The 26910-nt window shown below is 43.3% G+C and overlaps 2 protein-coding genes across 2 annotated transcripts in view; both read right to left on the reverse strand.

Annotated features, from left to right (window-relative positions):
- The window catches only part of LOC136432045 (lysosome-associated membrane glycoprotein 1-like), a 62501-nt gene extending 52687 nt beyond the window's left edge, over positions 1-9814 (reverse strand). The window contains exon 1 of the mRNA XM_066423063.1: positions 9246-9814. Coding sequence (XP_066279160.1) covers positions 9246-9336 — 91 coding nt within the window. The 5' untranslated portion in view covers positions 9337-9814. The remainder of the gene's footprint in view (positions 1-9245) is intronic.
- Positions 9815-15061: 5247 nt separating this feature from the next.
- Positions 15062-26910, reverse strand: part of LOC136433977 (proteasome activator complex subunit 4-like) — a 38289-nt gene continuing 26440 nt past the window's right edge. The window contains exons 32-48 of the mRNA XM_066426613.1: positions 26491-26572; positions 25841-26003; positions 25332-25401; positions 24719-24844; positions 24203-24355; positions 23632-23736; positions 23106-23197; positions 21898-22029; positions 20633-20934; positions 20212-20288; positions 19535-19663; positions 19025-19180; positions 18533-18607; positions 17789-17861; positions 17501-17515; positions 17021-17154; positions 15062-16608 (exon numbers count right to left, since the gene is read on the reverse strand). Coding sequence (XP_066282710.1) covers positions 16474-16608; positions 17021-17154; positions 17501-17515; positions 17789-17861; positions 18533-18607; positions 19025-19180; positions 19535-19663; positions 20212-20288; positions 20633-20934; positions 21898-22029; positions 23106-23197; positions 23632-23736; positions 24203-24355; positions 24719-24844; positions 25332-25401; positions 25841-26003; positions 26491-26572 — 2019 coding nt within the window. The 3' untranslated portion in view covers positions 15062-16473. The remainder of the gene's footprint in view (positions 16609-17020; positions 17155-17500; positions 17516-17788; positions 17862-18532; positions 18608-19024; positions 19181-19534; positions 19664-20211; positions 20289-20632; positions 20935-21897; positions 22030-23105; positions 23198-23631; positions 23737-24202; positions 24356-24718; positions 24845-25331; positions 25402-25840; positions 26004-26490; positions 26573-26910) is intronic.

Below are 26910 nucleotides of genomic sequence, written 5' to 3' on the forward strand. Positions count from 1 at the left end.
AGTGGCGCTTCTAATCTGAAGATACCTTGTTGGAAAACTGGATGATGGCTTTGGGGTATTTATGCTCTGCGCAAATATGACACAGCAAGCAGTTCTGTCTGCGATTGACGTTCATAACACTGCAAAGGGCGGTTATACAGTATACTTTATAACGTTTATCGATATATCACGACTCCAATCATGTATTCTATACATTGTGTGACCTTTACCTTTTCCCTCATGCCCTCAAAGGAAATCGGTCGCATTGAGCTTCTAGTAATGAGTAAATAATGGAACTAGCTGAGTAACACAGCTAAAGGTCATTGTATATGTAAACAGAGTGCTTAGAATCTGTTTGCGTTCGTTTTGTTTGGCTATTTTTGTGCTTCTTAGCTCATGTTAGTTCATTGAAAATAAATATCATCATACTGCTGCCATATGTAAACAGATGGGGATGTCCCTGTGGTTGAGCTCCTGGTTCCAATAAATTGGTAGCTGGGAGACACCGGTTTAAATCATGAAAAGGGCGTTTTTGTTGGGGCTTCACCGGTCCTTCGGATGGGATGTGAAACGGGGGTGCCATGGTCGAGGAGGTGTTTCGAGGATGTTAAATCGAAGGGTTGCTAGCTCCCTGTTCAAATATAACCTGCTACTGTAACAGCAAGGAAACTTGCCGATTTATGTTCCACTAGCCACTACAAGGTGAAGAACGTGTTAACAGATGGCTAAGATTAGAGAGATGTCATATCACCTCCGGCCTCCTACCCCTGCCTTAGCAAAAGATAAACCCCGCTATGAAGGGGAGATTCCCGCTCTTGAAGTAGACAAAGGTGCCGCCTCTGGTGCCGTCTCTCTCCAGCAAGATTGAACCTCGCGGAGCTGACCTCTGTCCCTGACCCTGCCGTTAGGTAGGGATCTCACGAATACCATCTCCGCAGCTCTCCCTTCATCAGGCGTCCTTTGGCACACCTCTAGTGCATCATACACGGCCATGAACGTCAGCGGGCGCACTTGAACCTGGCCTCAAAGCGCCAATCGCTCAATAACAGCCCTTCACAGGAACTGCCGCGGAGTATCCTAAATGTACAGCCGGGAGTTCATGATGTGACCAAAGCCACGCTGTGAGGGAGATATTGGATTTTTACTCTGACTGGAATGGAATGGATATGGGAGAAGTATTGGACGGTCCGTCACGCAGGCAGTCGATCATACTGTGCCGCAAAATATGTCATCGGTCACGGGACATCTGCACCCCGAAGTACCGCCATTTTTCTCTGTCCACGGATGGCTGCATGGAAACCGTGCCTCACCTCGAGATGAAAAATGCCAAATTTCAAGTAACCTCCAATAACATTAATCCGCCAGTTTACATAAATCCGCCACTTTGAAAAACGATGGGTTTGAAAGATATCCCCCAGGAATACATACAGGAGTGTATTATACTGGGAGACGTTGGAATGGAGATCTGTTTGGACGTATCTGTTCAGGGTGGCGGAATTATGTACCCTCAGCTGGTAACCTACAATAACATTAATCCACCGGGTTACATAAATCCACCACTTTGAAAAACAGTTGGTTTGAGAAATGTCCAGTGCAACACCCCAAAGGTATGCACACTTTAGGTATATAGGAGTGCATTATACTGGGGAGTGTTGGGATGGAGATCTTTTTGGACGTATCTGTTCAGTGTGGCAGAATTATGTACCCTGGCGGAATTATGTTAGTAGATGTTACTCATAGGAGGGAAAATCCGTACATCATTTATTCACTGTATTGCATTTTCTGCACGGGAAAGAGGGAGCCCGGGGAAAACATTAAAGAGGCCAGTTAAGTCTTCTGTCACATCAATCTTATTCATTCTTTATGAAGAGCCACATCTGCCGGCTCTCAATAAACTATGCGGCGAATAAAAGATGACTAATCACGCTCATTAAGAATGCTATTACGCGCACATCAATTAGTCCCTATGGGCCAGAGCATGCAGGCTGTGATGGGACTGATGGCTGTTTGTATGTGCATCTGTTTTAAAGTAGTCACCCCACCCTCTTGTACACGATCTGCTTCGAAACAGTCCCACCAAGGTTGTATGAATGTCACCGTAAGATGCAACCTCCACTAACATTAATCCGCCGGGTTACATAAATCCGTCACTTTGAAAAACAGTGTGTTTGAGAGATCTATCCAGGTGTGCATAGTTTAGATATACAGGAGCGCATTATACTGGGGGACGTTGGGTTGGATATCTGGTTGGACGTATCTTTTAGAGGTGGCGGAATTATGTACCCTGGTGGAATTATTTTAGTAGATGATGATCTATTGACGATGGAAAAGAAACTGAATGCTTATTATAAGCAACCCTCTTCTTGAAAACATAAATGCATGTATAACATAATAGGTAAGAACACAGTTCTACATCCTATGCCTATGGATTAGAAGACGGATAACAGAAAACGATAAAGATAAACAATACGAGCTGATATACAATCATTTTATTTATCTACACAGGAAAAATACACTCAAGTGATAACAAACCAGTTTTTCAGGTATCCCTGATACCAAAATATCAATGATCAATAACTAAAACCTAGATGTACAATAAATAAAAGTACGAACAATATATAAATCATTACAGTTTGAAAATATAAAAAAAATAAGTGGATCCTCGCAGTGTTGCTGTAGGTCTAAAGTGTCGGAACGTAATTCATTTTGTCCTAGGTAATCCCTCACACAGTGTGAACGACTGCGTTATTTTCCCGTTGACGGCATGCTAATGTGCCCGTTTAATCACTGCCACTCTTACAGCAGGTAAACACCAGGCAGCTCCGCCAAAAATAGTTACTCAAGCAACCTTGACACAGTGTTCAAAAGAAGACAAGGTTTATGCTAATAGTTCAATTAGCTACTGTTGTTTTAGTACAGTAACTAAATGTTGTTCGTCCGGGGTGGGGGGTGGTGGGCAGTGGCAAGTGCCTGAAAGTTCAACGCGTAGACCCCCTTTCCTGTTGAGGGCGGGATTATACATCCTCTCATATATAGGCAGCTCTGTAATGTATTCCGGTACAGTCCTGACGACGGGACTCGGAGGGCGGTTTGGAATTGGACTACAGCTGTCAATATAGAGTCAATCATCGACAGCATACAAGAGTGAAATGCAGTGTAAGATTCAGAGATACTATATATTTTGAACACGGTCGCGCCAGAGGCGAGAGAAGCGAACACCCTTGCATTATTGGAGAGATGTCATGTGCAAAGGGAAAATTTAAAGAGTGAAAAAATATTTTGAGATCTAAATAAATTTTCCTTTTGCATTTGACACCTGTCCAATAATGCAATAGTGTGTACCCTCTCTCACCTCAGGCGCAGCCATATTCAAATTAGTTAGCTCTGGATCTTATAATACGGTCACTGTAGTTTTTCGTCAAAAGGAAAGGAAAAAGGATAACCTCCGGAGAATGTGCAGTTTGCGTGATGGACATCCCGCTACGCTACGTACATGATGAAGTAGACCACGGCATAAAGACTGTGTAAAGACGTCATTGAGTAAACAGGAGCGTCCTAAGAGAGAAAGAGAGGCTAACATCGGCTGGGACGTGATGTCGTAATTGGACAGTTTCTATCGATGCTGCGGTTGTCTCTCGTGTCTCAGCATCTCATGATACAAGGAAATACAAGGAAATCGATGTGTTAAATCAAATTATCTGTCAAACTAACTATCCTATGTTGTCTCACAGGTCTGGTGGGGACACTGATGCTTCAGTTGGAGGAATCATGGAAAACTTCTCGAAAGTTTACTTTCAATAACTTTCTTGCAGGTGAAGCCTCTTCCGGACCGAATATAATGGCAGCAAGACGATTTTAGCTATTTTACGCCCCATCTTTTTGGTAGAAAATCGGGGCTTTCCTTAAAAAATCAACTGTTAATGTATCTATTATCATTCACATGTTTGATTGTTTTGACTACATTTTCATGCTATACAAGTGGCAGCGTGATGTGAGTTTCACAACGTAACTTGAGTCCGTTGCTATCTTCTAAATGAATAATAACAAACCAATATTCCTCACTCATCGCACAAATGTGATCGCCAATACGTGACAAACGCGTCCTCTGGTGTTCATAAGAAGCCCCTTCGCACAGGTCGTAAGGGCGGAGACCGCCGCTTTATGTCCATCATGTTGTGGAACTTCGCCCCACCGAACAGGCAACAATCCCGGTGAGCCTGTCCCGTGTTCCTGACCCCTGCACGACGGTGTCACTGTCTATTGGTACTTTATAGTTCCAACGCATCTAGTAACGATAGACAACATTATTACTGTGGGGGGGGATTTCGTTTCACTCTAAAGGCTAAGCCCCGAGAGTCTACAGGACAATTCGAGGAAACGTTTATGGGTTGGTTTTATCTATAAGATGCATCCCTTGCATCGAAATAAATTATGGGATTTGTGCATGTAGTTTGCGCACGCAGTTTGTTTTTGTGATAGAACTAGTGCTTGAAATAGCAAGCGAAACTGCATGCAAGGCACTAATTTATCAGTACAACGTTTCAGAAGTGGTCAAGTAAGAAAGGACAACACAACTAAAGAAATACATCCATCGTTATCGAATTCTGATTTACAACAACACGTATTTCAATGGTCACTTCATATTGTGTAAGCGGTTTGTTTTTTGATTACAACTCGTAACCTACTGCTGAAAACTATTTAAAGGACAGATATTTAAGTAAGAAAGGACAGCACAAGTACGCAAAAAGAAAAAAAAAATCCATAGTCATCCATTGTAACTTCATATTGCGTAAGCAGTTTGTATGTTTGTTAAAAATGATTCGTAACTTAGTGCTGACAACTATTCACAAAACAAACATTTTCAGTAAGGAAGGGCAACACAACTGCAAAGATAGAGAGAAAACCCATCGTCACCCATTGTAGCTTCATATTGCGTAGTCAGTTTGTTTTGGAAAAATCATTCGTAACCTAGTGCTGAAAACTATTTATAAGACAGCTATCAGTAAGGAAGGCCAACACAACTATATAGAACAAGTTTGGCAACATAAAAAGATGTTGCCATGGCGACGGTGGCCTCTGTTAAGTCGTTTTCGTTTTTAGCCCACATGCAAATAAGGACCTCACATAAATCATATCAGTCGATCACCTTCTCTACCAAAATAATACAAGTTGTCCAATGTATGAAAATCTTGTTTTCACAAAAAAACATATCGTACCATTTCCTCGTAAATTATGTAAATGAGGCCCTCTATGCAAGATTTGTGTCTAATAGTGACCACATTTACTTAACCCTATCTAGACCGGGCTTTTTTGAGACTTCTTGGACGGGGGGGCTCTTTCGACCCCCCCGTCATAACTTCCGAACGGTATGCTCTATCATCACCAAATTTGCAGGGAGTGATGTTCACGTGAAGTTTTATAATTCCTGTAATTTTGGTGACGTAATGACGTAATATGACGTAATTATGACGTCATCGATGTGATTTTATTGGCTAAATAGGGAATTCCCATAATATCTAAAAGTATTAGACAAAATAGTGCGTATTATTGATTAAAAGGTATGCCAAGACATTTCACGTCAGTGGTGACTAACTTGACGTCAAAATAACGTCGAAGAATGACGTCATGTGTTGTTAGCGACCCCCTGGGATCCGCCATCTTGGATCGGCCATTTTGAAATTTTTCAAAATACATTTTTTGCATGTATGATCCCAAATAACAATCAAAATAGACTAAAAACATTAATCTGAATGATTCTGGTTAAGAAAATTCCAGGTTGTGACGAATTTAAAGGCAAAAAAGCCTGTTTCTACCGCAAATAATGATTTTGTCCGCCATCTTGGATTTTGAGCGATGATGTCATCAAATTAGCATAATTTATGAATATTTAATCATGACAGTTACATTCAATCACATGTGATGTTGTAGGAAACTAGTGTTGTTGAGCAAGAAAACATTGGAAACAACTATGTTTAAATCGAAATAAGCGAAATTTGCATAAAATGCCTCTTCAGAAACCCGTTGCCATGGCAACACGAAAAATGATAAACTTAAACTTTTATCATAATATTGTTGCCAACTAAATTTTAAGAAAAGTCACCAAGTTTGGTTGTCCTATCATACGTCGTTTGGCAGTTATATGATGTCAAAGTTGGCGCGGGCACTTTTAGCCCCCCCCCGGTCTAGATAGGGTTAACTTCCAAATGGTGCAAAAATGAAATCCCCATTACCACTATGGATTTATAGTATTTTGTCATTAATTATGCAAATTAAGTATCAATTTGCATAATTGATATCTATCGATATTTATCTCTTTCTCAGTTACATATGGCATGTCTTTGAGAGTCCTATAATAGAATTCAGCTGATTTATTAACTGTCCTCATTAATGATGCAAATCAGATATTGATTTGTATAATTGGCATATGATTATGTAAATCATCACTTAAGCTATCTAAACACCAAAAATTATGATGATCCGTCATCCCCTTCTTGCGTTATTCTCTTTCAAAGTTTGAGTCAAAATCAGCTCCTGCAGTTCCAAAAAAACCGATACGGGGTCCAAATCTACAGGACATATTTTCCTACCAAAGAGCTATCTACCACTTAAAAATCATGACTATAGCATGTTCAGAAGACGAGATTTGAAAAGTGAAAGTTCCCCTGCAGTACCAAAGAAAGTCGCTAGGGGGCCCAAAATCCAATCATTACAAGGTCTCCCACAGACCTACCCACCTACAAAATATGAAGACAATACATCCAGGCATTCTTGAGTTATCGTCCCATGGACTTTCACATTCCTGTACAATTCCTAGAATTCTTGCAATCTGCACACAATATAGTAAAAATTTGGCTCGCCCCTGAGGCGTCGCCAAAAAATCCATCGTCATCCATTGCAACTTAACAACAACACTTTCAGTACCACGGCCGGCCTCCAAGGTAATCAAGAAGTCACCTCTGAAGCAGGCAAACCTTGACCCCCTGAAAGGGACATCTCTCTCCTTCAAAGACACCTTTGTCGTTTCTTCACAGTTCTGTTATTTCACTGTGAAAGTGAGCCTTTTTGCGCGTGGCGTCCTGAGAGTGCTTTCTTTTGGATAAGAACGCAGCCGGCATCGCCTTGAGTCATGAGATGTTGGGGGGGGGGGATTATTTCACATTGATCGGGGCGCCAGTAGCTGTGAGGAGTAGAAAGAATTTCGTAGAAAGGTTTTATCAACGATTCTGATTAGTAAGTCTCATTTCACATTGAACGTGGGTGGCAGCAGCTGTGGTTAGTAAAAAGGCACTCGGCTCTCCCCGTGCTTTTCCGCAGTAAAGTTTTATAGGAAAGGAAAGAGATCTCGAACCAGTTTAGCTCAAATGAACTCAATGAACAGATGAGCTACTCTTTCACTGGTCGTGACAGAGAAGACAGACGCTATGTATAGTATTTACAGGTTCATTGTACCGGGGAAATTCCCCTAGCTCTTTTCGACAAGCACAATGAACAGTGGACCACAGTTTAACGTCCCGTCCTAAGGACTGCGATCTTTAACGGTAGCGTGCATGTCGGGTGAGTGACACAGCCGGGATCGAACCCGGGGCTTCTAGTTCCAGAGGCAAGATCGCTAACCACTGGACTACGCACGCTACCAATGTGACTTTGTTCAGAGAAATCTGATTTCGCATTCACATTGATGAATTCAGCAATTGCAATATAAAACTGGCATAAGTACACGTTGTGATGCATCTGAATTGTTTCAATTTTTACAATTTTTTTACAAAAATGCTGTACACATAACTGTTAGTACCTAATACATATATACATAACTAAGAATGGCAATGACATCAACAGACATGACTGTATGCCCCAGGAGCTGTGGTGTGTAGAAAGACTTAAGCCTGCCCCAACGCGCCCCGTAGAAAGATTTTAGCCTGTCCCAATGGCTTCCCGTGCAAAGGTTTCCATCACGATTCTGTTTAGCAGCTCTCACCCCGGATAGTCCCGGTGCGACCGTCCGCCGCAACCTTGTCAGTATATTGTACGAGCGGCTTCACCGAAAACATGATCGCTGATTTAATTTGCATGATGTTTTCCAGCCCTCCCGGGGCCGATAAAAAATCAATGCGCAGCGTCAAACACTGTAAGCTATCTGGCGGTGTGCTGCTTCCCGCCGGGGCTCGCTGTACTCCGGCTGGAATTCACTCCTCGCTCCTCAATTAATTTACTGCGATACGTATCGATTCGACTTAAATGTAAGTAACATTTAGAAACGAATATGTGCAGGAGGAGAGGCCTCATGGAGACGGTAAAAATAAATAACGGCTCCGCTGGGTCCCGTTGAGGTGAGCAGAACGCCAGAGGGATCAATCGACGATGGGATGTTATTTACCTTAGACTGACGGAGGGATTTTCGATATGGGACATTTACAGGGGACATTGGATTATATTTACAGGGAAAGTATCTTTTATCTAACAAATCTGCATTTGAAAAACATTACCATTCCACCAACGGACCCTGGTTAGAATAGATGCGTTCTAACTAGGTACAACAATGCAGCTTTCCGAACCTTGTTACTTTCCCGTCTGCCACAGTCCGGACCACCTGACCAGCCTCTGCGCAGTTAACTGTAATTAGAATGCTGCCCACGCCGAGGCCAATGATGGTAATGGGGAAATAATTGTAATGGAATCACAAAGGGTAATTCCATCATATTCCGGGCCCCCCCACAAATGTACGCCTGTGTTAATGCGGTTATCCCTTAATATGAAATTAGCTGCATACGCTCGCAGTCCTCACAGGACTTTCTGTACATACAGTAGAAGCCGCAGCATGCTTCTGCTGGCCATTTCGCGCCCCGTGTGGGATGAATGGCATCTTTCTGCTGGAAAGAGGGCATCAGTTTGGCTTAACATAGACCGATTTGCACAGCAGCATTTTGCGAGTGATTAACGGTAGATTTATACCCCGTGAGTTCGCGCCTATTTCTCCTCCCCGTTCTCCTCTGTGTCGCATGTGAAGAATAAATGTATCGTGAGGAACACGCAGTTAATATCAGTACCGACATAAGACAGAAGCGTTCCTGTGGTAGCAGTACACACAAACACTTCTATAGCTAGTCCCTATGTGGTCTGACCGCAAAAATGCTACAATGTCAGTACTAAAGTACCGGCTACGGCTTGTATAACACAGTCCCTGTGGGAGAAATTCAACACAAGCCACGTACATCCCTCCTACAATCCTACGAAACATCACGGGAGGGTCACAAGACGAGCAGACTTACCGAGAAGAGCCAGCAGTAGCAGCGCGCCGGCCGGGACGGCAGATGGCACGGCGCCTCCCTTCCTCCGCTGCATCTTCCCGCCTTGCTCCATCTTTGCTTCCTCCACACGTTAACGTATGCAGTCACGTGATCATGCCCTCTCACCTTGACTCTGAACCAATCTCCACCACCTTCTCGCCGAGAATAGAAAAGTGCGACCCTTTTTTCTTTCTTTCTCGAAAAACACTCCGAAGCTGTCACTCCACCCTGGCGCGTGTCCCGGAATGTGATGTAGAGAGGACGCACGTCGGTGTGTAGTAAGGGAGGGGCCGTACCGGCACGTACGACGCAGGCCCGGAAAAACTGAAGTTACGCCATCCGTCAGCAAGCCCTACTACGCCATAGGCTGTCGGGCTTATGCCGTTTCTCCCCACCGGATCCGCGCACGATCAGCGGAATGGAGAAAGTCAATTTAACGCTTGCCTGCGTTCCGAGCGCTCACTGCATTACTATGCATGAGGTCTGCGGTCTGACTGCCGACTCCGACAGCCGAATGGATGGAGGAATTTACTAACCCGATTGAACGTTATGTCGCTCTATTCATAACGTAGCACCTCTGCAAGACGTGGACCATTAGGAGGGCTGGCAGTTATTCCATTACCTTTAGTATACGTGGCCTTTGCTAGATGCCTAGTAATTTTCTTAAACTCACTCTAAATGGAGTCACGATGTCACATTGGGCAAGGGCAAAGGTGCGGCATTCCCTTTTCTTAGACGTGCGGCATGAGAAAAATCATTTGTAAAGGCATTATGTTACCAAATTACTGTTAGGCAAGGTACTTTGCAAGATATACTTTTATTATTCTAGTGCCTCTACACTGAAATGTGGCACAGAAATGTCATTCGCATAAATCAACGATAAATCAAATACCTTTATTGTGGCTTCCTACAGGAATGTGTTGAGTACAACTAGGTGTAACAGCAAATCAGGACATGTTTACAACTGCAAGAAGACATGCGTGGAGTGCGAGTAGTTACAAAAATCTAAACTGCGATAAATTGTGCGTATGCATATGACATGATGTAAATTTGAGTTTACAAATGTGATTTTAGCTTACTAACTTACGGAATGTGTTGCCATTTTTGTATTTCTACCAAGGTTAGCCCTTGATTTATTGTATGTTGATTGTTTTGTATTTGACTGTACGTATAACACTTATTTATGTATCTATGACGCGGGGCCCTATTGCAAAGTAGTGTTAATCACTTAGCTGGGCAACCCTGGACAGAAATGACAGAAAAAAAAGGAATAAATGATAATAGCTAGTTGGGCAGCCTTAGCTGTCTGTGTGTCAGTTGTGGGGGGGGGGTAATTTGCAACCTGCTTTTTGTGTGAAAGTTGCATTTTGCGTGGACTATAAAATAAATCTTGACATTTGCTCTGGTATAAGACGGTAAATAACCGTCTGTTCACCACTTATTATATGGTTTAGTGATATTCTACAGTTGTAGTGTTCCTCATTTTTTCAAGATGCGAAGGGGGTTGAATAATTTTGCATCCAACAATACAGGTGAAAATGCAGGAAGAGATGAATTCCTTCACACATGGCCGGTCCTGACGGATTAAGAATCAATTATCGTCCGCCTGCACCACACCAGGCACCCGTTGGGCCCGATGCTGTGACGGTCAGGTCAGCCGTTCTCAGTAAACCTGTGCAGGGGAATACTGGTACAGGGCTAGGTCCTGGAGATATTAATGTTGTATTTCCGATTTCGGTCCTGAAAAAGATATGGTCGGTCGGTAGGGATTCTCTAGGGGTGAATTTCAAAACTTTTTATTTTCATGTCAGATCGAAAATTTTCAGGTCAGGTTTCCGCTAGGTTCTGTCGGATAACCTGAAGCACAACATTATTTTCCTAGGCCTAAGCACAGTCCGTACTGCGCCAACAGGACTTCGTCATACGTTTAATACCGGTATTGGTGGCAGCTGCTTCATATGAGAAGTTATGACATACAATAATAACCTAACTGAGTAACTAATATTCTACATGTGTGTATTGCGATATTGTTACGTATTTACAATTTGATCTCGCTTTTGAAATGCATCATTGTATATATTGGTATAGGTGTTTGGCATAATAACAGCCACGCCTCCAGCACGTAAAAGAACACATCGCACTTATCTTAAAGAGCAGGGGTCCTTCCCGGTGTGAGTGGATCGAATAAATCTGTCCCGAGTATGCAGGTTGTACTGTTCAGTACGAAGTTAGTGCTTTAAGTCATGAGGCGGTTTACCGGGTATGCCGAACAAGAAAACAAATTAAACATGAGAACTGCCGGTCTCGAATGTGGGCTCATTAGTATGACGTGGATGTCAGGAGACAACACACCCACGCACCTCCACCGCGGTAATATGAGGGCTGATGTAATGGTTTTCCGTTCGATAATGTATGATGTACGTATTTAAGGTATTAGTGCTGTGGCATCTGCACCGCTAATCCCAACAGCAATATCCTCGGCAGCTTCTGACGTAACCTGCTGTGGTATGTAGATATGATAATAATAACTTTATTGCACAACAATTGTACAAGGTACAAAGTATGGCATTCACTGGTACATAGATAACATTCTATTAGGCTAATATATGTAGAGATTGAGATCTGGCAGAATCGCCGATTCTCCCGGTAGAGATCACGGCTGATCGGAGTCCCCGATCGTGATGCTGCGGGAGCCTGCTGAGGAATGTGTTCGGATGGTCACAATTTCCAACCCGGGGCCCGGCCGGACAGTTTGCGGGGACAAAAAGTAAGATATAAAAAACAATAAAGCACAAAAAAGTCTCAAAAATTTGTCATGAGCACTATTTCTGTATATACTTGATATGAATTATTTGATTTTTGTTCATGAAAACTGCCCGGCCGGGGATCGGTTTGAAAATGTGACCAAAGCATTCTATTGAGCGTGACATGAATCGAAGTTGAAAGATTCTGACTGTCTTTTAAAAGGAATATCCTTAGATTCACTGACTCAGTGACCGGGATCTCTACCGAGACTATCAGATTGCAGTCTCTACCCTGAAAAGTATTTCGGAGCGAACTAATCCTCCGGCTATCCGACATCTTTCACTGGTGGGGCAATATGCAGCAGCTGATTGGAGCGGTCTAATCGTTCGCGGTTGAAGGATTACTCGAAAGTCCATTCCACACATCTGTGAATCATATATATGGTTCAACTCGGGCCTCACAGAGTGAAAGGGTGGGTTACAAATTTGTGTAGAGGATTGGGAAGATTTGAATGTCTTTAGATGTGACAACTCTCACAATGCAAAAATAGGTAAATCCATAAATCCGACATCTTTCACTAGTGGGGCATTATGAAATAGATATGTGGACCGGTTGAAGGATTAATCGAAAGTCTATTTCACATATTTGTAAAATCTGTCTCCTGACATCCATCTTAGACATTCAAATCTGATTACAAAAGTTGCCGAAACTCATGCACAATTAAACCCATTTGATTGTGATACGTATCACAAATTTACGTTGACTTAACCTTTGCGGTTCAGAATAAGTAGAATTTGAGTTATTTTGTATTTATAGTTGACCGTACGAAAGTAACTGTACTTTTTGTTAGGTCAATATAACTTCTTCTACTACGTATCAGTAACGTCCTCCTCTTTGAACATCATCTATATCTAGCGGCTGCCAAACTCAATTTCGACGCACTTTTTGATGTTACCATTTCACAGCACCTACACCGCAGGCGGCAGTGCCAACCGGATTAGAACCGCTTTATGAAAGATTCACTCGCGGGTTAGATACTTACCTGCACCGCGTTAAACCTTCAACAGTGACCATAAGGACATCGATCCAGGAGCGAAGCTGCTGAGAGATGCCGCAATCACGCGGGCAAGACCTTTCCGTTCTCGGTCCGCAGGGAAATAAAGGCAGATTTTCCCTCTCTCGGTGGGTTTTACTTCCGCACGAACTTGTGACGGGGGAGGAAGATGAAGAAAGGTGCGTCCGTGCGCCTACGAAGAGTAGGATTTCACGTTCCACACACCCCGAATACTTATTACTAGGGAGTTAAGGAAAGAGTTCAAACAGACTTGTCCCTAGATGGGCTTTTATATCACTCAGAAGAAACGAATAGACAATATTTCAAAGAACTAATAGTAAATTAACATGGATCACTTTAAATGCTTGAATGTTAATCAACCCCAAGGAGGTTTCCCTATCACCTCCGATCCTTGCTGCAGTTTGTGTATACAATATCAGAAAATGTCTAGATAAAGGGGCTGTCACACTTGTGCGTACTCCAAGTCCGTATATGAGTTTCGTGTTCATCTGTTTTGTTAGTCTGTGTATCTAAAATGCATCCACGGATGCTAAACAGTCATAGAATATTACAAATCAATCAAAGTAAAAAAAAACACGTATAAAGCAAGTTATTTCGAATTCCTTACATAGAAGAATTGATACGGAACTTACACGGACTTGATGTACGTACAACTACAAGTGTGACTGCCCCTAATCGCGGGCTGTAGCAGCAGAAAATAGTTAGCAACAGTAAGAAAATGACATTGATGTGTTATGCTAAGCAGAACGAGTGGCATTTGCCTTCATATAGATCTTACCAAGACATCAATAACATGCCAGACAACAATAGTGAGTTGTCCGTAGACCGTGCGATAGATGTCAGATGATAGTGGCAGTCCGTTCCAATGGCGCGAGTAACGAGCTAGATGTGTCAGGAATGATGAATGTGGCCGATCAATGGGACACGGGGAGGGGCGGTTCCCGTGTTGGGCACAGGTATGAGATATAAGTTGTGACTGACTGTTTCCTTTCATGAAGCCGGCGTCAGACGGCAGGAAATTGGGAGATAGCTCGCCGGATAAGCTCTAAAGAATATTTTCAGCAGCAATGCGCCTGGAGTCCTCTCGATCGCTGCGTGCTTTTCAAGGATTGGCCGAAGTTATCAAGTCCCCAAGCCCCGTCCAATGTGATAGGGTAAATTTTAGAGGAAAAACACTCTCGACTCTCTGGCGATTTTCAAATTCGTCGACCTTCTGGAATAACGGACACTGGCAACATAATGAAGTTGTCTTCTCAAGAGAAAAAGCCCCCCCCCCCCCCCAATTAGATAACTCGCCTGACAAGCTCTGAAGGACATTTTCGGCAGCGATGCGGCCTCTGCAGCTTCGGCAGCTAACCTGTCACGCTCTTTTTGATTGCATCACATTTGATTTTGTTTATTACTGTCTATCAATTGTAAATGTCTTGTATCACATTTGACTTTTTCATTACTGCCTATCAATTATATATGTTGTGTTCCTTGTATTTTGATTCTAATGTATTTAATGTGAATGAACTCCAGGAAGAACAGTGCAAGATTTGTAATGATTTGAAGACTAATGGAGATCCGAATAAAACAAGCAAACAATGCACCTGCTGCCTTGTCGATCACTGCACGATTTTGTTTTAAGTGTGTTCGCAGGTCATGTACATTGTTTGGGGAAAAACAAGCTCGACTCTCTGGGGACTTTGAAATTCGGCGACTTTCTGGAATGACTGAAGCGGACGACAAAATACTGAGGTAGGAATTTTCTAGAGAGAAAAAGGCCTCCTCCATAGGGCCCGCACGGTATATATCATAATTGCATATCCCACTCAATCCTACACGCAGGTATTGTATCAATGTTAAGATATTTGTATGTACGCTAAGGTATTAATACGCTATTTATTGTTACTACTCACTATCTGTAGATGACGCTATTTTCATCTACCATGTCCACAAAGTTGTTCTTGTTTGTGACTTGACTATGACACGAGAGGACCATTTCAATACTTCCTTTATTTTCAATATCTTACAATCTTTACAATTCGTCAGAATTCCATTGTACTGGCAACTTCCAGGAAACCAGACGAAACTTCCAGGAAAACCTGTCGTCACCATGACAACAACACCCTTAAGAAGTATTCCAACTGACTTCAACAAATTGACTTAACAGATATAACGTCATCAAGACAAAAATTTGCCTCTAAACTAAAAAAAAAAAACATCGACAAAATACAATGGAGGTTAGAGGAAACAGAAGGATAGGAAAAAAAATTCTAACGGTAGAAGTTATCTAGCCTCTACCAGGCTCCACAGGTCGCTGGAAAGATAGTAGAAATTTTACAAATAGACAGATAACATGCCAGAGGAGTTAGCTGGCCAGGGAGTACAGTTACTCCTCTGGCATGTTATCCGTCTATTTGGCAAATTTCTACTATCTTACCAGCGATCTGTGGAGCCTGGTAGAGGCGAGAAGTTATCATACAGGCCCGGAACTAAGATTCCCGTGTGGCTGTCTATCCTCACTAAGGCAAGAGACTGATTATTGCCCTGCATCTGTTTAGTAACTTCCTTCACACTAACTTGAAACCACACATGTAAATATCATCGAAACACCTTCATACATGTACATTCCACGTATTCCTGTACACACTACATGCTACATCATCAAGGCAAACGAGAAATCGATGAAATAAAACAGTAAAAACTCCTTCCCCATGTAAGACGTACTTCATACAATCTTCCCACCACTCTGGACAGTGTTGTACCTTGGGGGGTACAACTAGACTGTTGGAGGAGGAGAAACGTTTCTACTACCTTATCGTTAATACTGAAACGATACGATTTGACCTGATCATTTGCTTTATTGCACTGTCAGCAGTTTTAAACATCCCAGTCAGATGGCGGGTTGTCTACGAGTTGAGTTCCCCGTATTCCGTGATGCCCACAGTAAGCTTTATCTTACTGTGAAGGAGAGGCTGGTACAAACCAAACTTGTACTGCATCAGTGACATCTGGATAGATTTTTCCCACCTGCTGTCAGGTATGGAATCTCCGTCTTCCCGGTGCAAAGTCGTTTCTGCGACCTCTGTCGAAAAAGGATTCTGTTCTTCATGGCACATTACTGTTATTTGCATATTGAAGATTTCCACACTCAGGAGTACATATTCGGTCCTGACTTTAAGGGCAATTTCACTGACAAGGTGATGATGTTTCTCTTTTCTTTTATTGAGACGTATTTGACGAGATTTACTCTGTTGTATCATCCGGGTGTGACGTACCATGACGTAGTAAATTTTTAGGCGTAGTACAACGTAGTATGACGTAGTACAACATATTGTGACGTAGTACAACGTTCCTAGGTGTAGTACAACGTAGTACGTCATATTGTGACGTAGTACGAGTTCATTAGGCGTAATACGACGGGGACACCAGGAGGTCTGTCAGCATGAACAGCTGGTCCTCTGTGAAGCGCTGCTTGTGCTCCTGCCAGTTGTCGTGATGCGTGCGACGGAAGTCTGACAACGTCTTCTTCACTGTTCCCTGCAGGTGTGAAAAAAGGAAGCGAAACATTCAACTTTCTGCCTATGGAGAAGCTACTATTCAACGGGTCATGACACGAAAGACAGATGATAGTAAGTATTGTGTGTATACAGGTTTGAATTACCAACTGTAAAAAGGATTTGAAGTTTGATTGTCCCAAAACAGATATTTGCCCATCATTTTAAGACAAGGAGAACTTGCTGCAATGGGCTGCAAGTCATACAGATATCAGGGCATTACTACAAGGAGTCTTTCTAATTTCTTTTAACAGAGAAAAAATTATACTGAATAAAAATTGACTGTCCTCTGATGGGAAACGATAAACCACAAGAACTATTAATACACAAAGAATCCACAAGCAATCTACATTTGTATACGGATGGACTGATGGCCAAGGAGTACAAAAGCTTACCGCAATGGGTTGTGGATCGTTGAGGTGATCTCCTAACTCTAGCAGCAGCTGCGGCATCCAGTCAGGCACGTCGTAGGGGTACGACAGGACACAGGCGGACAGGCCCAGCACCCCCGCATGCCTCTGGATCAGGGCTGGAAAACACAACCAAAACGGTCTTTTGAAAAAGGAGTTAAAGAAGCCATTTTCATGTCATCAGGGCCTTACAACCATTCCTTAACACAGACGGGGGCGCTGTAGACTTTCTGCAACTTATGATCCATTTTTCACCAAGTCACATGTTCTATCTGCATAACGTGATGTCACAGAAGCAGTGGATGGCAATAGCATCAGCAACAGGATGGCAAAAATAACAATCACGAGCAGAGCAAGTTTTTCCAGGTGTTCTGAAAAGGGGAATTCTTTTACGAGTACAAGCATTATAATAAGAAGCAACACGTGTAGGAGAAACACACAACACACGGCAGGCACTGCACATACCTTGGCTGGAGGGACCTGAGAGCAGAGGAGGGGGGCAGACATCGGTGGCAACGTGACAGGACGGAAGAAGAAAAAGTGTACATAAAAAGGACCGAACGGAGCATAAGGGAACAAACACAGTACAGGTTTGACTAGCTGTCTGATCATGGGACTTGGAGTTAAAGCAAATGAAGCAATGCACACTGGTTATCTCAAATTTGGAAAGTCAATCATGGTTATAGAAAGCGCAGTCCACTGAAGTGTGAACTCTTCTATTGTGAAAAGGGTTGTCATGGAAACAGGCCTCACCCTCCTGCACCCCAGGATCCGTCAGCTTCTTCCTCTTTGGCAACTTGGTGTGGCAGAGCTTGTTGAAGTGCACCTGGGGATGAGACACATTTTTTTTCAATTCAATTGTTTTCCCAGGTCATACATGTATATGTACTCTGGTCTTGCAACTTGCTTTTTAGATTGCTCTGGGCTTAAAACAACAATTGATTACAATAACACACCAAAGGTAGGGAATTTCCCAAACAGCCTTTACGTAACCCCTGCTTCTCCTATTGGGCCAGTAGCTGTTAGTCCTTAATCCTAGTGAGCTAAATGTTTCTGACTCAGGGTGAAGAGATGCTGTTACAGTTCTCTGTATGAGCTGTTCTGCATCGTAAACCGATGGTAACATCAGGCTCATGGTGAATTTGATATTCATACATACATACATACATAATCATACTCTAACGACTTAAAGCGTCTACAAATTTCTGCTTCCAGTATTCTCGGTTACACATCATTTCTGTCAGGTCTTTTCCACTAAGACCAGTTTCTATTTCTAAAATGCTCTTAAGTGTGGAGTATGGACGGCCTCATATATGATATTCATTATTATATATTCATATTATTCATATATTGATATTCATAATATGCTGTTTATGCTATGTCTGAATGTTCTGATATTGAATATGCTTATCTGATCCAATGGAACGCTGTTCCACAATCCTATGAGTACATACGTAGCGGTCAGCAACAAAGTCTCCACTAAAGTGAGTCACAAACCTGCAGATCTTTGTCCAGAGCGATCAGGTTACATTGTAGGAAGCCACTAAGCGTGGTGCCTGCCATCTCTCTAACCTGGGGAAATAATAAAGTGGACTTAGTTAAGTTAAGTTAGGGTTGTTGACTTAGAGTCCAAAGGTTCTGAATTTGAATCCTTTACAGGCCCCAATGTTGTGCCATATGGAAAGCCACTTTATGACTATTTCCTCACTCGAATATGAGTGCCCCGCTTGAGTTAGGGACCTCCTGTCCAATGGAACGTTAAGTCAAGGTGTTTAAAGAGAGACACATCTAGAGTACGTTAAATATCCCACCATACTTATCAAAATTAAAGATTAGGCGTTCTTACCGGTGGATCAAACCTTAGCTACAGTCCAGTCTTATTCATCTTGCATGTACTGTACAAAATCATTGATCATCTGTTCTGCCTACCTCTAGCTGTTCGTCCTGTAAGAGTTTGAGCAGTAGTTTGCGCATATCTGTTCTACCTACCTCTAGTTGTTCGTCCTGTAGTAGTTTGAGGAGTAGCTTGCGTATATCGGCCACCACAGACTTGTTGGACTGCACCAGGAACAGGTTACAGAACACCAACACCTGCAGGAACGTCATGATGGACAGACGCGCCCGCCACAGACCTCCGAATGCAACCTGTGGATAGGAAAACACATACTGTAAATTCTCTTATTTTCGTGATTTGATTCTGTGGTAAGACGGGAAAGGAGGTTTTTTGCAGTGTTTTTATGTAACGACAAACAGATTTGTAGCAAAGAAGTAATACATTGGAATCCCATATCTAAAGTGCAATGAATTCGTATTGGAGAGGTCACCGCAGAATTAAAACTAACGTGAACATTTACAGAAGTCTATCTCCTATTTGTCAATTATCTTGTCGAACCAATGTTATCTGTTTCCTGTTTGTCTGTAAATGTAGTCGGGTTCCTCTACATATTGTATCAACACAACTGCACTGCCATGAAGACACCACATGCCAGTCTCATGTACCTGTTTGACAGCCTCCATTGCCATAGGGAGGACGTCGGGTGCCAGGTACGCCTGCGCCACGCAGGCCAGACACACCTGCGCATCCTTCTGCAGCTCATCATCCTTCTCTGTACTCTCCAGGGGCATGATCTGAGAAAAGGAAGAAAAAAGAAATATTTCTCAAACCAGGTCTTGTTAACAGTCTGGTCAGAAGCCATAGAATTATTAGACAGAACTAAACACTGACAAGATCCAAGAGAGATTTTTCTGTAACAAGACTGCTGAATTTTGAAGGACACATGCACAACCATCCCAAGAATACCCCGAGTTTGCTATTGTATGATGATAGTACAACGTATGTGACTGGGCCTAAACTAAAAAGTTAATCACCCACAGGTAGGACAGACGCAGTGTACAGTATGTACATGTACATGGTCAACGTACATAGTGTGTGTTGCCAAGGGAACTCATGTCTGTGAAAGGCAAGAGACAGTTTTGCGACTACTCCACTAAAGTGGAAATCAGTGCATGAAGACGCTCAGCCTAGTTTCTGTACTTTTTGGGGTGGTTGTAATTACAAATGTATGGCAGAACTGCCTCTCATCCTGCTTGGAGGGTATGCTCTTTCTCCTCATGATCAGTAGTGCACTAAGAGCATCCCTTCCACACAAGAGATAGTAACCAATGGGAAAGCTCACCAGAGGTAGCAGCTGATAGAGCTCTGGGAAGACTCCATGGTACATCCTGGCCAGTCCACTGATCATCCACTTCATCACTAGAACACACAGGGAAGGGCAAGGTTAGCATAAGATGGGGAGGGGGGCAAGGTCATCATGAGGTGGGGAGGGGAGCAAGGTCATCATGAGGATGGGGAGGGGGCAAGGTTACTGAATATGATGAGATGGGGAGGAGGCAAGGCCATTATGTCATTGGAAGGTGTAAAGGTCATCATGTATAAAAGTAAAGGAGGGTCAAGGTCATCAAAAGACGGCATGATTGCCAAGGCTTCACCGCATCAAATCTTCTCTACTGGCCTAGGCCTTAGATTATAAATCAAACAGTACACCTGACCACAAAAGTCTTGGTGGGATTTGCCACTACACAAACTAAGCAACTGACCTGTTTTGATGAGTTGAATTGCTTCTTTCTTTTCATCTGTCTCCCCCAGTGACCCGTCCTGTGCCTGGTCCTGGACCTCCATGGGCTCCTCTCCCTTCCCGTTGCCGTGGTTACCGTTGCCTTGACTACCGTTGCCCTGGCTACCGTTGCCTTGGCTACCGTTGCCGTTCCTCTCCAGGTCTAGCGTCTCCAGGATGGCGAGTTTGGGCAGCAGGCCCTGCAGGAACTTCCCGCGCCGCGGTGAGCCCGTTGGCGTGGCGATCTCCGCCGGCAGCTCGTACATGAAGATGTTGGTCAGGACACTGCAACCAATTAGAGATTTGATTCACCTTTTCTATATTCACTCCCTTCACAGTGATATTTATTCGTGAATAGTTTCATCAGGTTGGTAAGTCACTGAATAAAAAGACTCTTTTTACACAACCAAGAGGTTTCATCCCCTGTAATCGTTAACATATGTAAATACTTTGCATTCGGAAATGCATCTCATTATTATGTATAAGCAGAGACACCTGTGCTGCATTACTATGTGAACCAGTCAGAATTGCCTTGAAGAAGGTGACAGATGGTCACCGAAACGTCAGTGGAATAAAATCTCTTGGTTGTGTAAAAAGAGTCTTTTATTCAGTGATATTTATTGTTTCAACTAGTATCTTCTCTCATAATACTGCCATGTTCGTGGCAGTTTCTGAAGTCGAAGTAGCAACGGGTATGTGCTTGGAAGAGGGTTACATAAAGCCCCAAGGAAGAGACTCATCTTGCCATTGTTTACCTTTACCTTTATATTCGTATACAACAGCTGTGACAGTCGTTCTTTTATGGGCTGTTGGCTTGCCTGTTGAGCAAGGACTTGCAGTTGTCTGGTCTAATCTACATTTGTCTAATATTCATTTTCTGTCATATTTTACCCGAGTTGCCCACTCTGTGGTATGATCACAGCTTTTCAGTGGGGCCTATACTTGCAGAGGTGTTTTTCCTTGAGCAGTTCTCAGGGATGTCCCTGTAGCTCAACTGGTAGCAGCCTCACAGTTGAGCTACTGGTTCCAATATACTATTAGGTGGTAACATCTAAGTTAGAGCTGCATCCGTCTTTCGGAAGGGACGTAAAATGGGGGTAACATGTTCATGGGGGTGCCTCGAGCACATTCAAGGGGAAGGGCTAGCAACCCTTCCTGTAAAAATATACCCTGCTACAGAAACAGCAAGGAAACTTGGCTTTTATTTGCTGACCTACGTGAGCAACAACCACATTGAGCAGTTCTCACCTGCCCAGCCTGTCCCTGACGTTCTTGTACACGTGCGGCAGGTGTGGCTCCAGGTGAGCCAGCAGACGGTGCAGCAGCTCGGGTACCCGCCACTCCTGCTGGTTCAGAGCACTCTGCAGCACGTACAGCCGGCTAGGGGGAGGGGGGCGGACATGTTAGCTACTGTTCCATTCCCTTACCCTAACACTAACACTAACCCTAACCCACTCCTGCTGGTTCAGGGCACTCTGCTGCACGTACAGCCGGCTAGGGGGAGGGGGGCGGACATGTTAGCTACTGTTCCATTCCCTTACCCTTACCCTAACACTAACACTAACCCTAACCCACTCCTGCTGGTTCAGGGCACTCTGCTGCACGTACAGCCGGCTGGGGGGAGGGGGGCGGACATGTTAGCTACTGTTCCATTCCCTTACCCTAACACTAACACTAACCCTAACCCACTCCTGCTGGTTCAGAGCACTCTGCAGCACGTACAGCCGGCTAGGGGGAGGGGGGCGGACATGTTAGCTACTGTTCCATTCCCTTACCCTTACCCTAACACTAACACTAACCCTAACCCACTCCTGCTGGTTCAGGGCACTCTGCTGCACGTACAGCCGGCTGGGGGGAGGGGGGCGGACATGTTAGCTACTGTTCCATTCCCTTACCCTAACACTAACACTAACCCTAACCCACTCCTGCTGGTTCAGGGCACTCTGCTGCACGTACAGCCGGCTGGGGGAGGGGGGCAGACATGTTAGCTACTGTTCCATTCCCTAACACTAACCCTAACCCACTCCTGCTGGTTCAGAGCACTCTGCAGCACGTACAGTCGGCTGGGGGTGAGGGGGGAGGGATGAGATGGTCAAGCTTGAAATACAGCTCATATCAAATATGGAGAGAAACTGAATAATGGGAGTCAATCAAGTTTCTACAGTCAAATATCTCTACAACTAACTTCCATTAACATTTATCATCCAGGTTACGTATTAAATTCCCACCACAACGGCCGTCGGGCGATCCGACCCGCGGTCGGGCTGGTACCTCGGGTGATACGGAATACCCCGTGTTGTATTCTATATGTATTATACTGGGGGTACGTCGCATTGAAGATCTCTTAGATGCATTTTTCAGGGTGGCAGATATATGTTATGTTAGAATTATATTAGTAGATTTTACATGATATGACAGAAGCAAGTATGGTGTTATTTTAAGGTTGTTGCAGCCACCTTGAGTACAGGAAGGATCCCCCCGACTCGTTGGCACAGTCCTCCATCAGAGCCTCCAACAACCAGTGGATCTTCCTGGGGTCTCTGTTCTCCTGTAGACACAAACATGACAACATGCTACATATTACCACATGGGATAACATGTCAGACAATAGGGAGCCCTTAGGTTAACAATCAAGGGTTTGAGGTAAGGAAACTGGGATAAAGACCATTTGAATTTGAAGAGACACCAAGAACAAGTCTGATTTATTTCTGAAATGTCATAACTCTGGTACTTTCAATAGCTTCATGTTTTAGAAACTGAGATGAATGGAGATCTCTTTAACTTTGAACCTGGAATATTGGAATTTTTATTGTCAACTGTAACTATATCTACTTACATATAACTTATGCCATAAAAACATACATACAATATTCAAGCAAGCAAATGACAAGTGCATAACTGCCTATTTCACAAATGACAAAAGTGTTCTGAGCTTTTAATGTTTTATTTTTGTGTTACAGAAACTGGGATAAGACAACCCACCACAGCAGAAGACATGCTCTGTGCCCAGTCTCCGATGGTCTCCACTGAAGCGTTGGTCATGACAGTCTTCAGCAGTGGCAGCAGGAACTCGTACAGCTTCTCTTGCTGGAGAAGATAAAAGACAAAAATGAGTTCATCTCTCTACCGGTACTGCTTAACAACATATCCAAACTTTTCAACAATACATGAAGTAGCAGAGTTCACTATGACCTGAGGAAGAATCTGGGCAGTTGCCAAAACATTGGCGTTAAGGTTGTGTAGCAAGAAATTTCCAACAATTTACCAACCTGATTAATGTATAATTCGTTAAAATATCTGTACTGATCAACAACATATCTGCTCTGGTCAACAACATAGCTGTACTGACGAACAACATAAAGCTGTGCTATCCAATAGAATTTTATATACTATTCAACAAGACTAGCTGTACCCTACAGAAGACAGTGTGTAAAATTTGTGTTTACATAATGTTAAAGGTCCAGTGTTTGGCCCCACAGAACTTTCCACACTTGATAATTCAACAAGACTAGCTGTACCCAACAGAAGACAGTGTGTAAATGTTTGTGCGTACCTTGTCGAAGGTCCAGTGTTTGGCCCCCCTGATCAGCCCTGCTACAATCTCTGCCAGACACCGCTGGCTGAACTCCTGAGTGTCGGCCGCCAGCCTCTCCATGTGGGGTTTGAACAGGGGCAGCAGGGCGTCGTCATAGTTTCTAAACAAACCCTGAAGGAAGAGAGTGCAATGTGTAATACAACATGTAGGATAATGCGAACATAATGTCAAACCAGTTAAGCTCTATATATGAAGTCAGTGAACAGATGAGCCATTCTTCAATTGGTTCTTCATCCCGTCCTGAGCCAGAGGACTGCAACCCTTTCTAGTAGTGTGCATGTCAGGTGAGCGACACAGCCGAGATTCAAACTTCCAAGAGACAGGGTCACTAACTACTGGACTAAACATGCTACTGTGGGATAAGTCCACAGTCCAAATATAGTCGATGACAAAATATGAACTGGACATCTTACAGAACCTAGTACATCATTCAAATTCAAATATGTGTATCTTGCAACCAACAAATGTACCCACCTTGAACATGTTGAATCTGCGGTTGCTGAATTTGTCTCTACCTTTCCTGTCCTCCAGCGACAGGAAGCTGATGAGTTTGTCCACAAACTCCTTGTTGGAGAAGTGGTCGAAGATGATGCCTTCTCCCTACAGAAACAGGAAGAAACAATTGAAATTTTTCTGCAAGTATTATTATAGTACAGGCAATATCCATCACCCGTAGCTACAAGTCCACCAATATGTACACCACTATGGAGGCGTATCCGTATAGGCACTCCCAAACCTCTGGAAATATCAGTGCATGATACAATCATGTACTTTGCAAGCAGCAAGGCTGGTGCCTTCACCCAACAGAATGTAACAGAGAGACACAGAAATGGAAATCCTTTTGTAGATATCATCAAGGAATACCAAGTTGTAGTTCCTGCATGACTTGTTGTAAATTATATGTCCCACTATGGTAGGGTGGAGGCAGTTCCAGAACCAGTGCAATACTAGCTCATATGCCTTTCAGGCAACAGGACTGACTATGGAAAGTTTGAAAGTACACATCTATAGTGCTGTATGAACAATGTGACATACAATACTACAGAGACAAAACAACGTTAACAAAGTGCGGGTTGTTCTGTGTTACCTCTGACATGTCCTCTCTCTTCCGCCCCAGGGGAGGCTGCTGATCCGCAGGTGCATAGGTCAGCATGGGTCTGGGCAGGGAGGGGAAAACAATGTCACATCATTCTGTGTCTGTCTTAGTCACTCTGTAAAACCACTCTTCTACATCATACAGGATTTACATGTACCTGGTCAAAGGCTTGCCCACAAGAATTAAGTTCTGTACTTTAAGAACAAAAATGTGCATGCTTTCAGTACACAATGGACCAAATTCTCTCTTAGAATCTATACATGTACTTTTATTATCCAGCTTAGTAGATGCCCCTTGGTAGCTGGTCACAATATGTCTTACAAGTTTCACAAGAGCATGCTTCCCTTTGTATCATGGCACCTTTAGTTCTGTCACATTGTAAATAACTTGAGAAATAGTTTCAGATTCCAAATTTTAGCTTTTCAAATTTGATATGGCTGGATTTCCATTATTCAACAAGCAGAAATGAGACTATCTTAATTTGACGAAAGAATTCTTACTTAGGCCATGTGTTGAAGCCCCAGTGAGTCTTGTCCACGAAGGTGGTGCTGTCCCACTGGTCCTGAGTCTTGGGCAGTTTGCTGCTGTCGTACTGGAGCCACTTGTTGTCGTCCCTCTCCCCCAGGGGCACCAGGGAGCCCGGGGGTGGGGGCTGGAACCCTCCTGACACCAGGGACAGGGGAAGAGGTTTAAATATCCGTGAATTGGTTCATCAGGGTGGTACATCACTGTACAACAAAGTTCTTTGTGCGCAACTAAAGAGTTAACACCAAGCCAACTTTTTGGTGACCGTTTGTCACCTTCCTCAGGGCAATACTGACTGGTTTTACTTCACACTGCGGCAGCGACACCTTGAATGTGGTGCAGAGCAAAGTAGAACCCGTTAATATTGCCCTGAGGAAGGACACTAGCTGCAGCTGTGGTTAGTACTGTGAACAAATCTCTAGAGTAGAGAACAATGTAAAAAAATCCCACGCAAAATGACTTATAAATGACATTGTATAAATATTAATGTTTATAAATGTATATTGACGGCCCGCCTCAGTGAAAGACTGAAAAGGGGCGGAGATTAGTGAATGAGTGAAATGTATAAAAAAAATCACATTAGAACACCCAGTGATCTTGAGGATTCTGCTAGTGGAAGATTTACCTTCTTTAAAAGGCTCAATCTCCTTCTTCTTGTGTTCCCTTTTCAGCTGCTTCAAGATGGCAACAACAGCACCGATGGACATCTGCAAGGTACAAGGCAGAGAACGTTTAAAGTGGACAACTCAGTTGGAAGAATTATAAAGACTAAAGCTAAAGCGCTTATGAACAAGCTTCAGGTCAGTCGTCTGATCCTTCTCAAGTGATGCACTGCTGACGTCACACTTGTGACATATGCAGGCTTCGGATTATTTCAACTTGAGAAGGATCAAAGATTATTGGCATGTGCTTTACTTTGTGTACGGAATTAGATTTAATATGTCAATTACCATCACAGAGGAACTTTCATTTGAATATCACTTAGACGAAGTTCCATGCAAAAACAGGTGAAGGGCACACAAAAACAGGTGAAGTAACTTCAAGA

The sequence above is a fragment of the Branchiostoma lanceolatum genome, chromosome 4 (genome assembly GCF_035083965.1).
Source record: "Branchiostoma lanceolatum isolate klBraLanc5 chromosome 4, klBraLanc5.hap2, whole genome shotgun sequence".
NCBI lineage: Eukaryota > Metazoa > Chordata > Leptocardii > Amphioxiformes > Branchiostomatidae > Branchiostoma > Branchiostoma lanceolatum.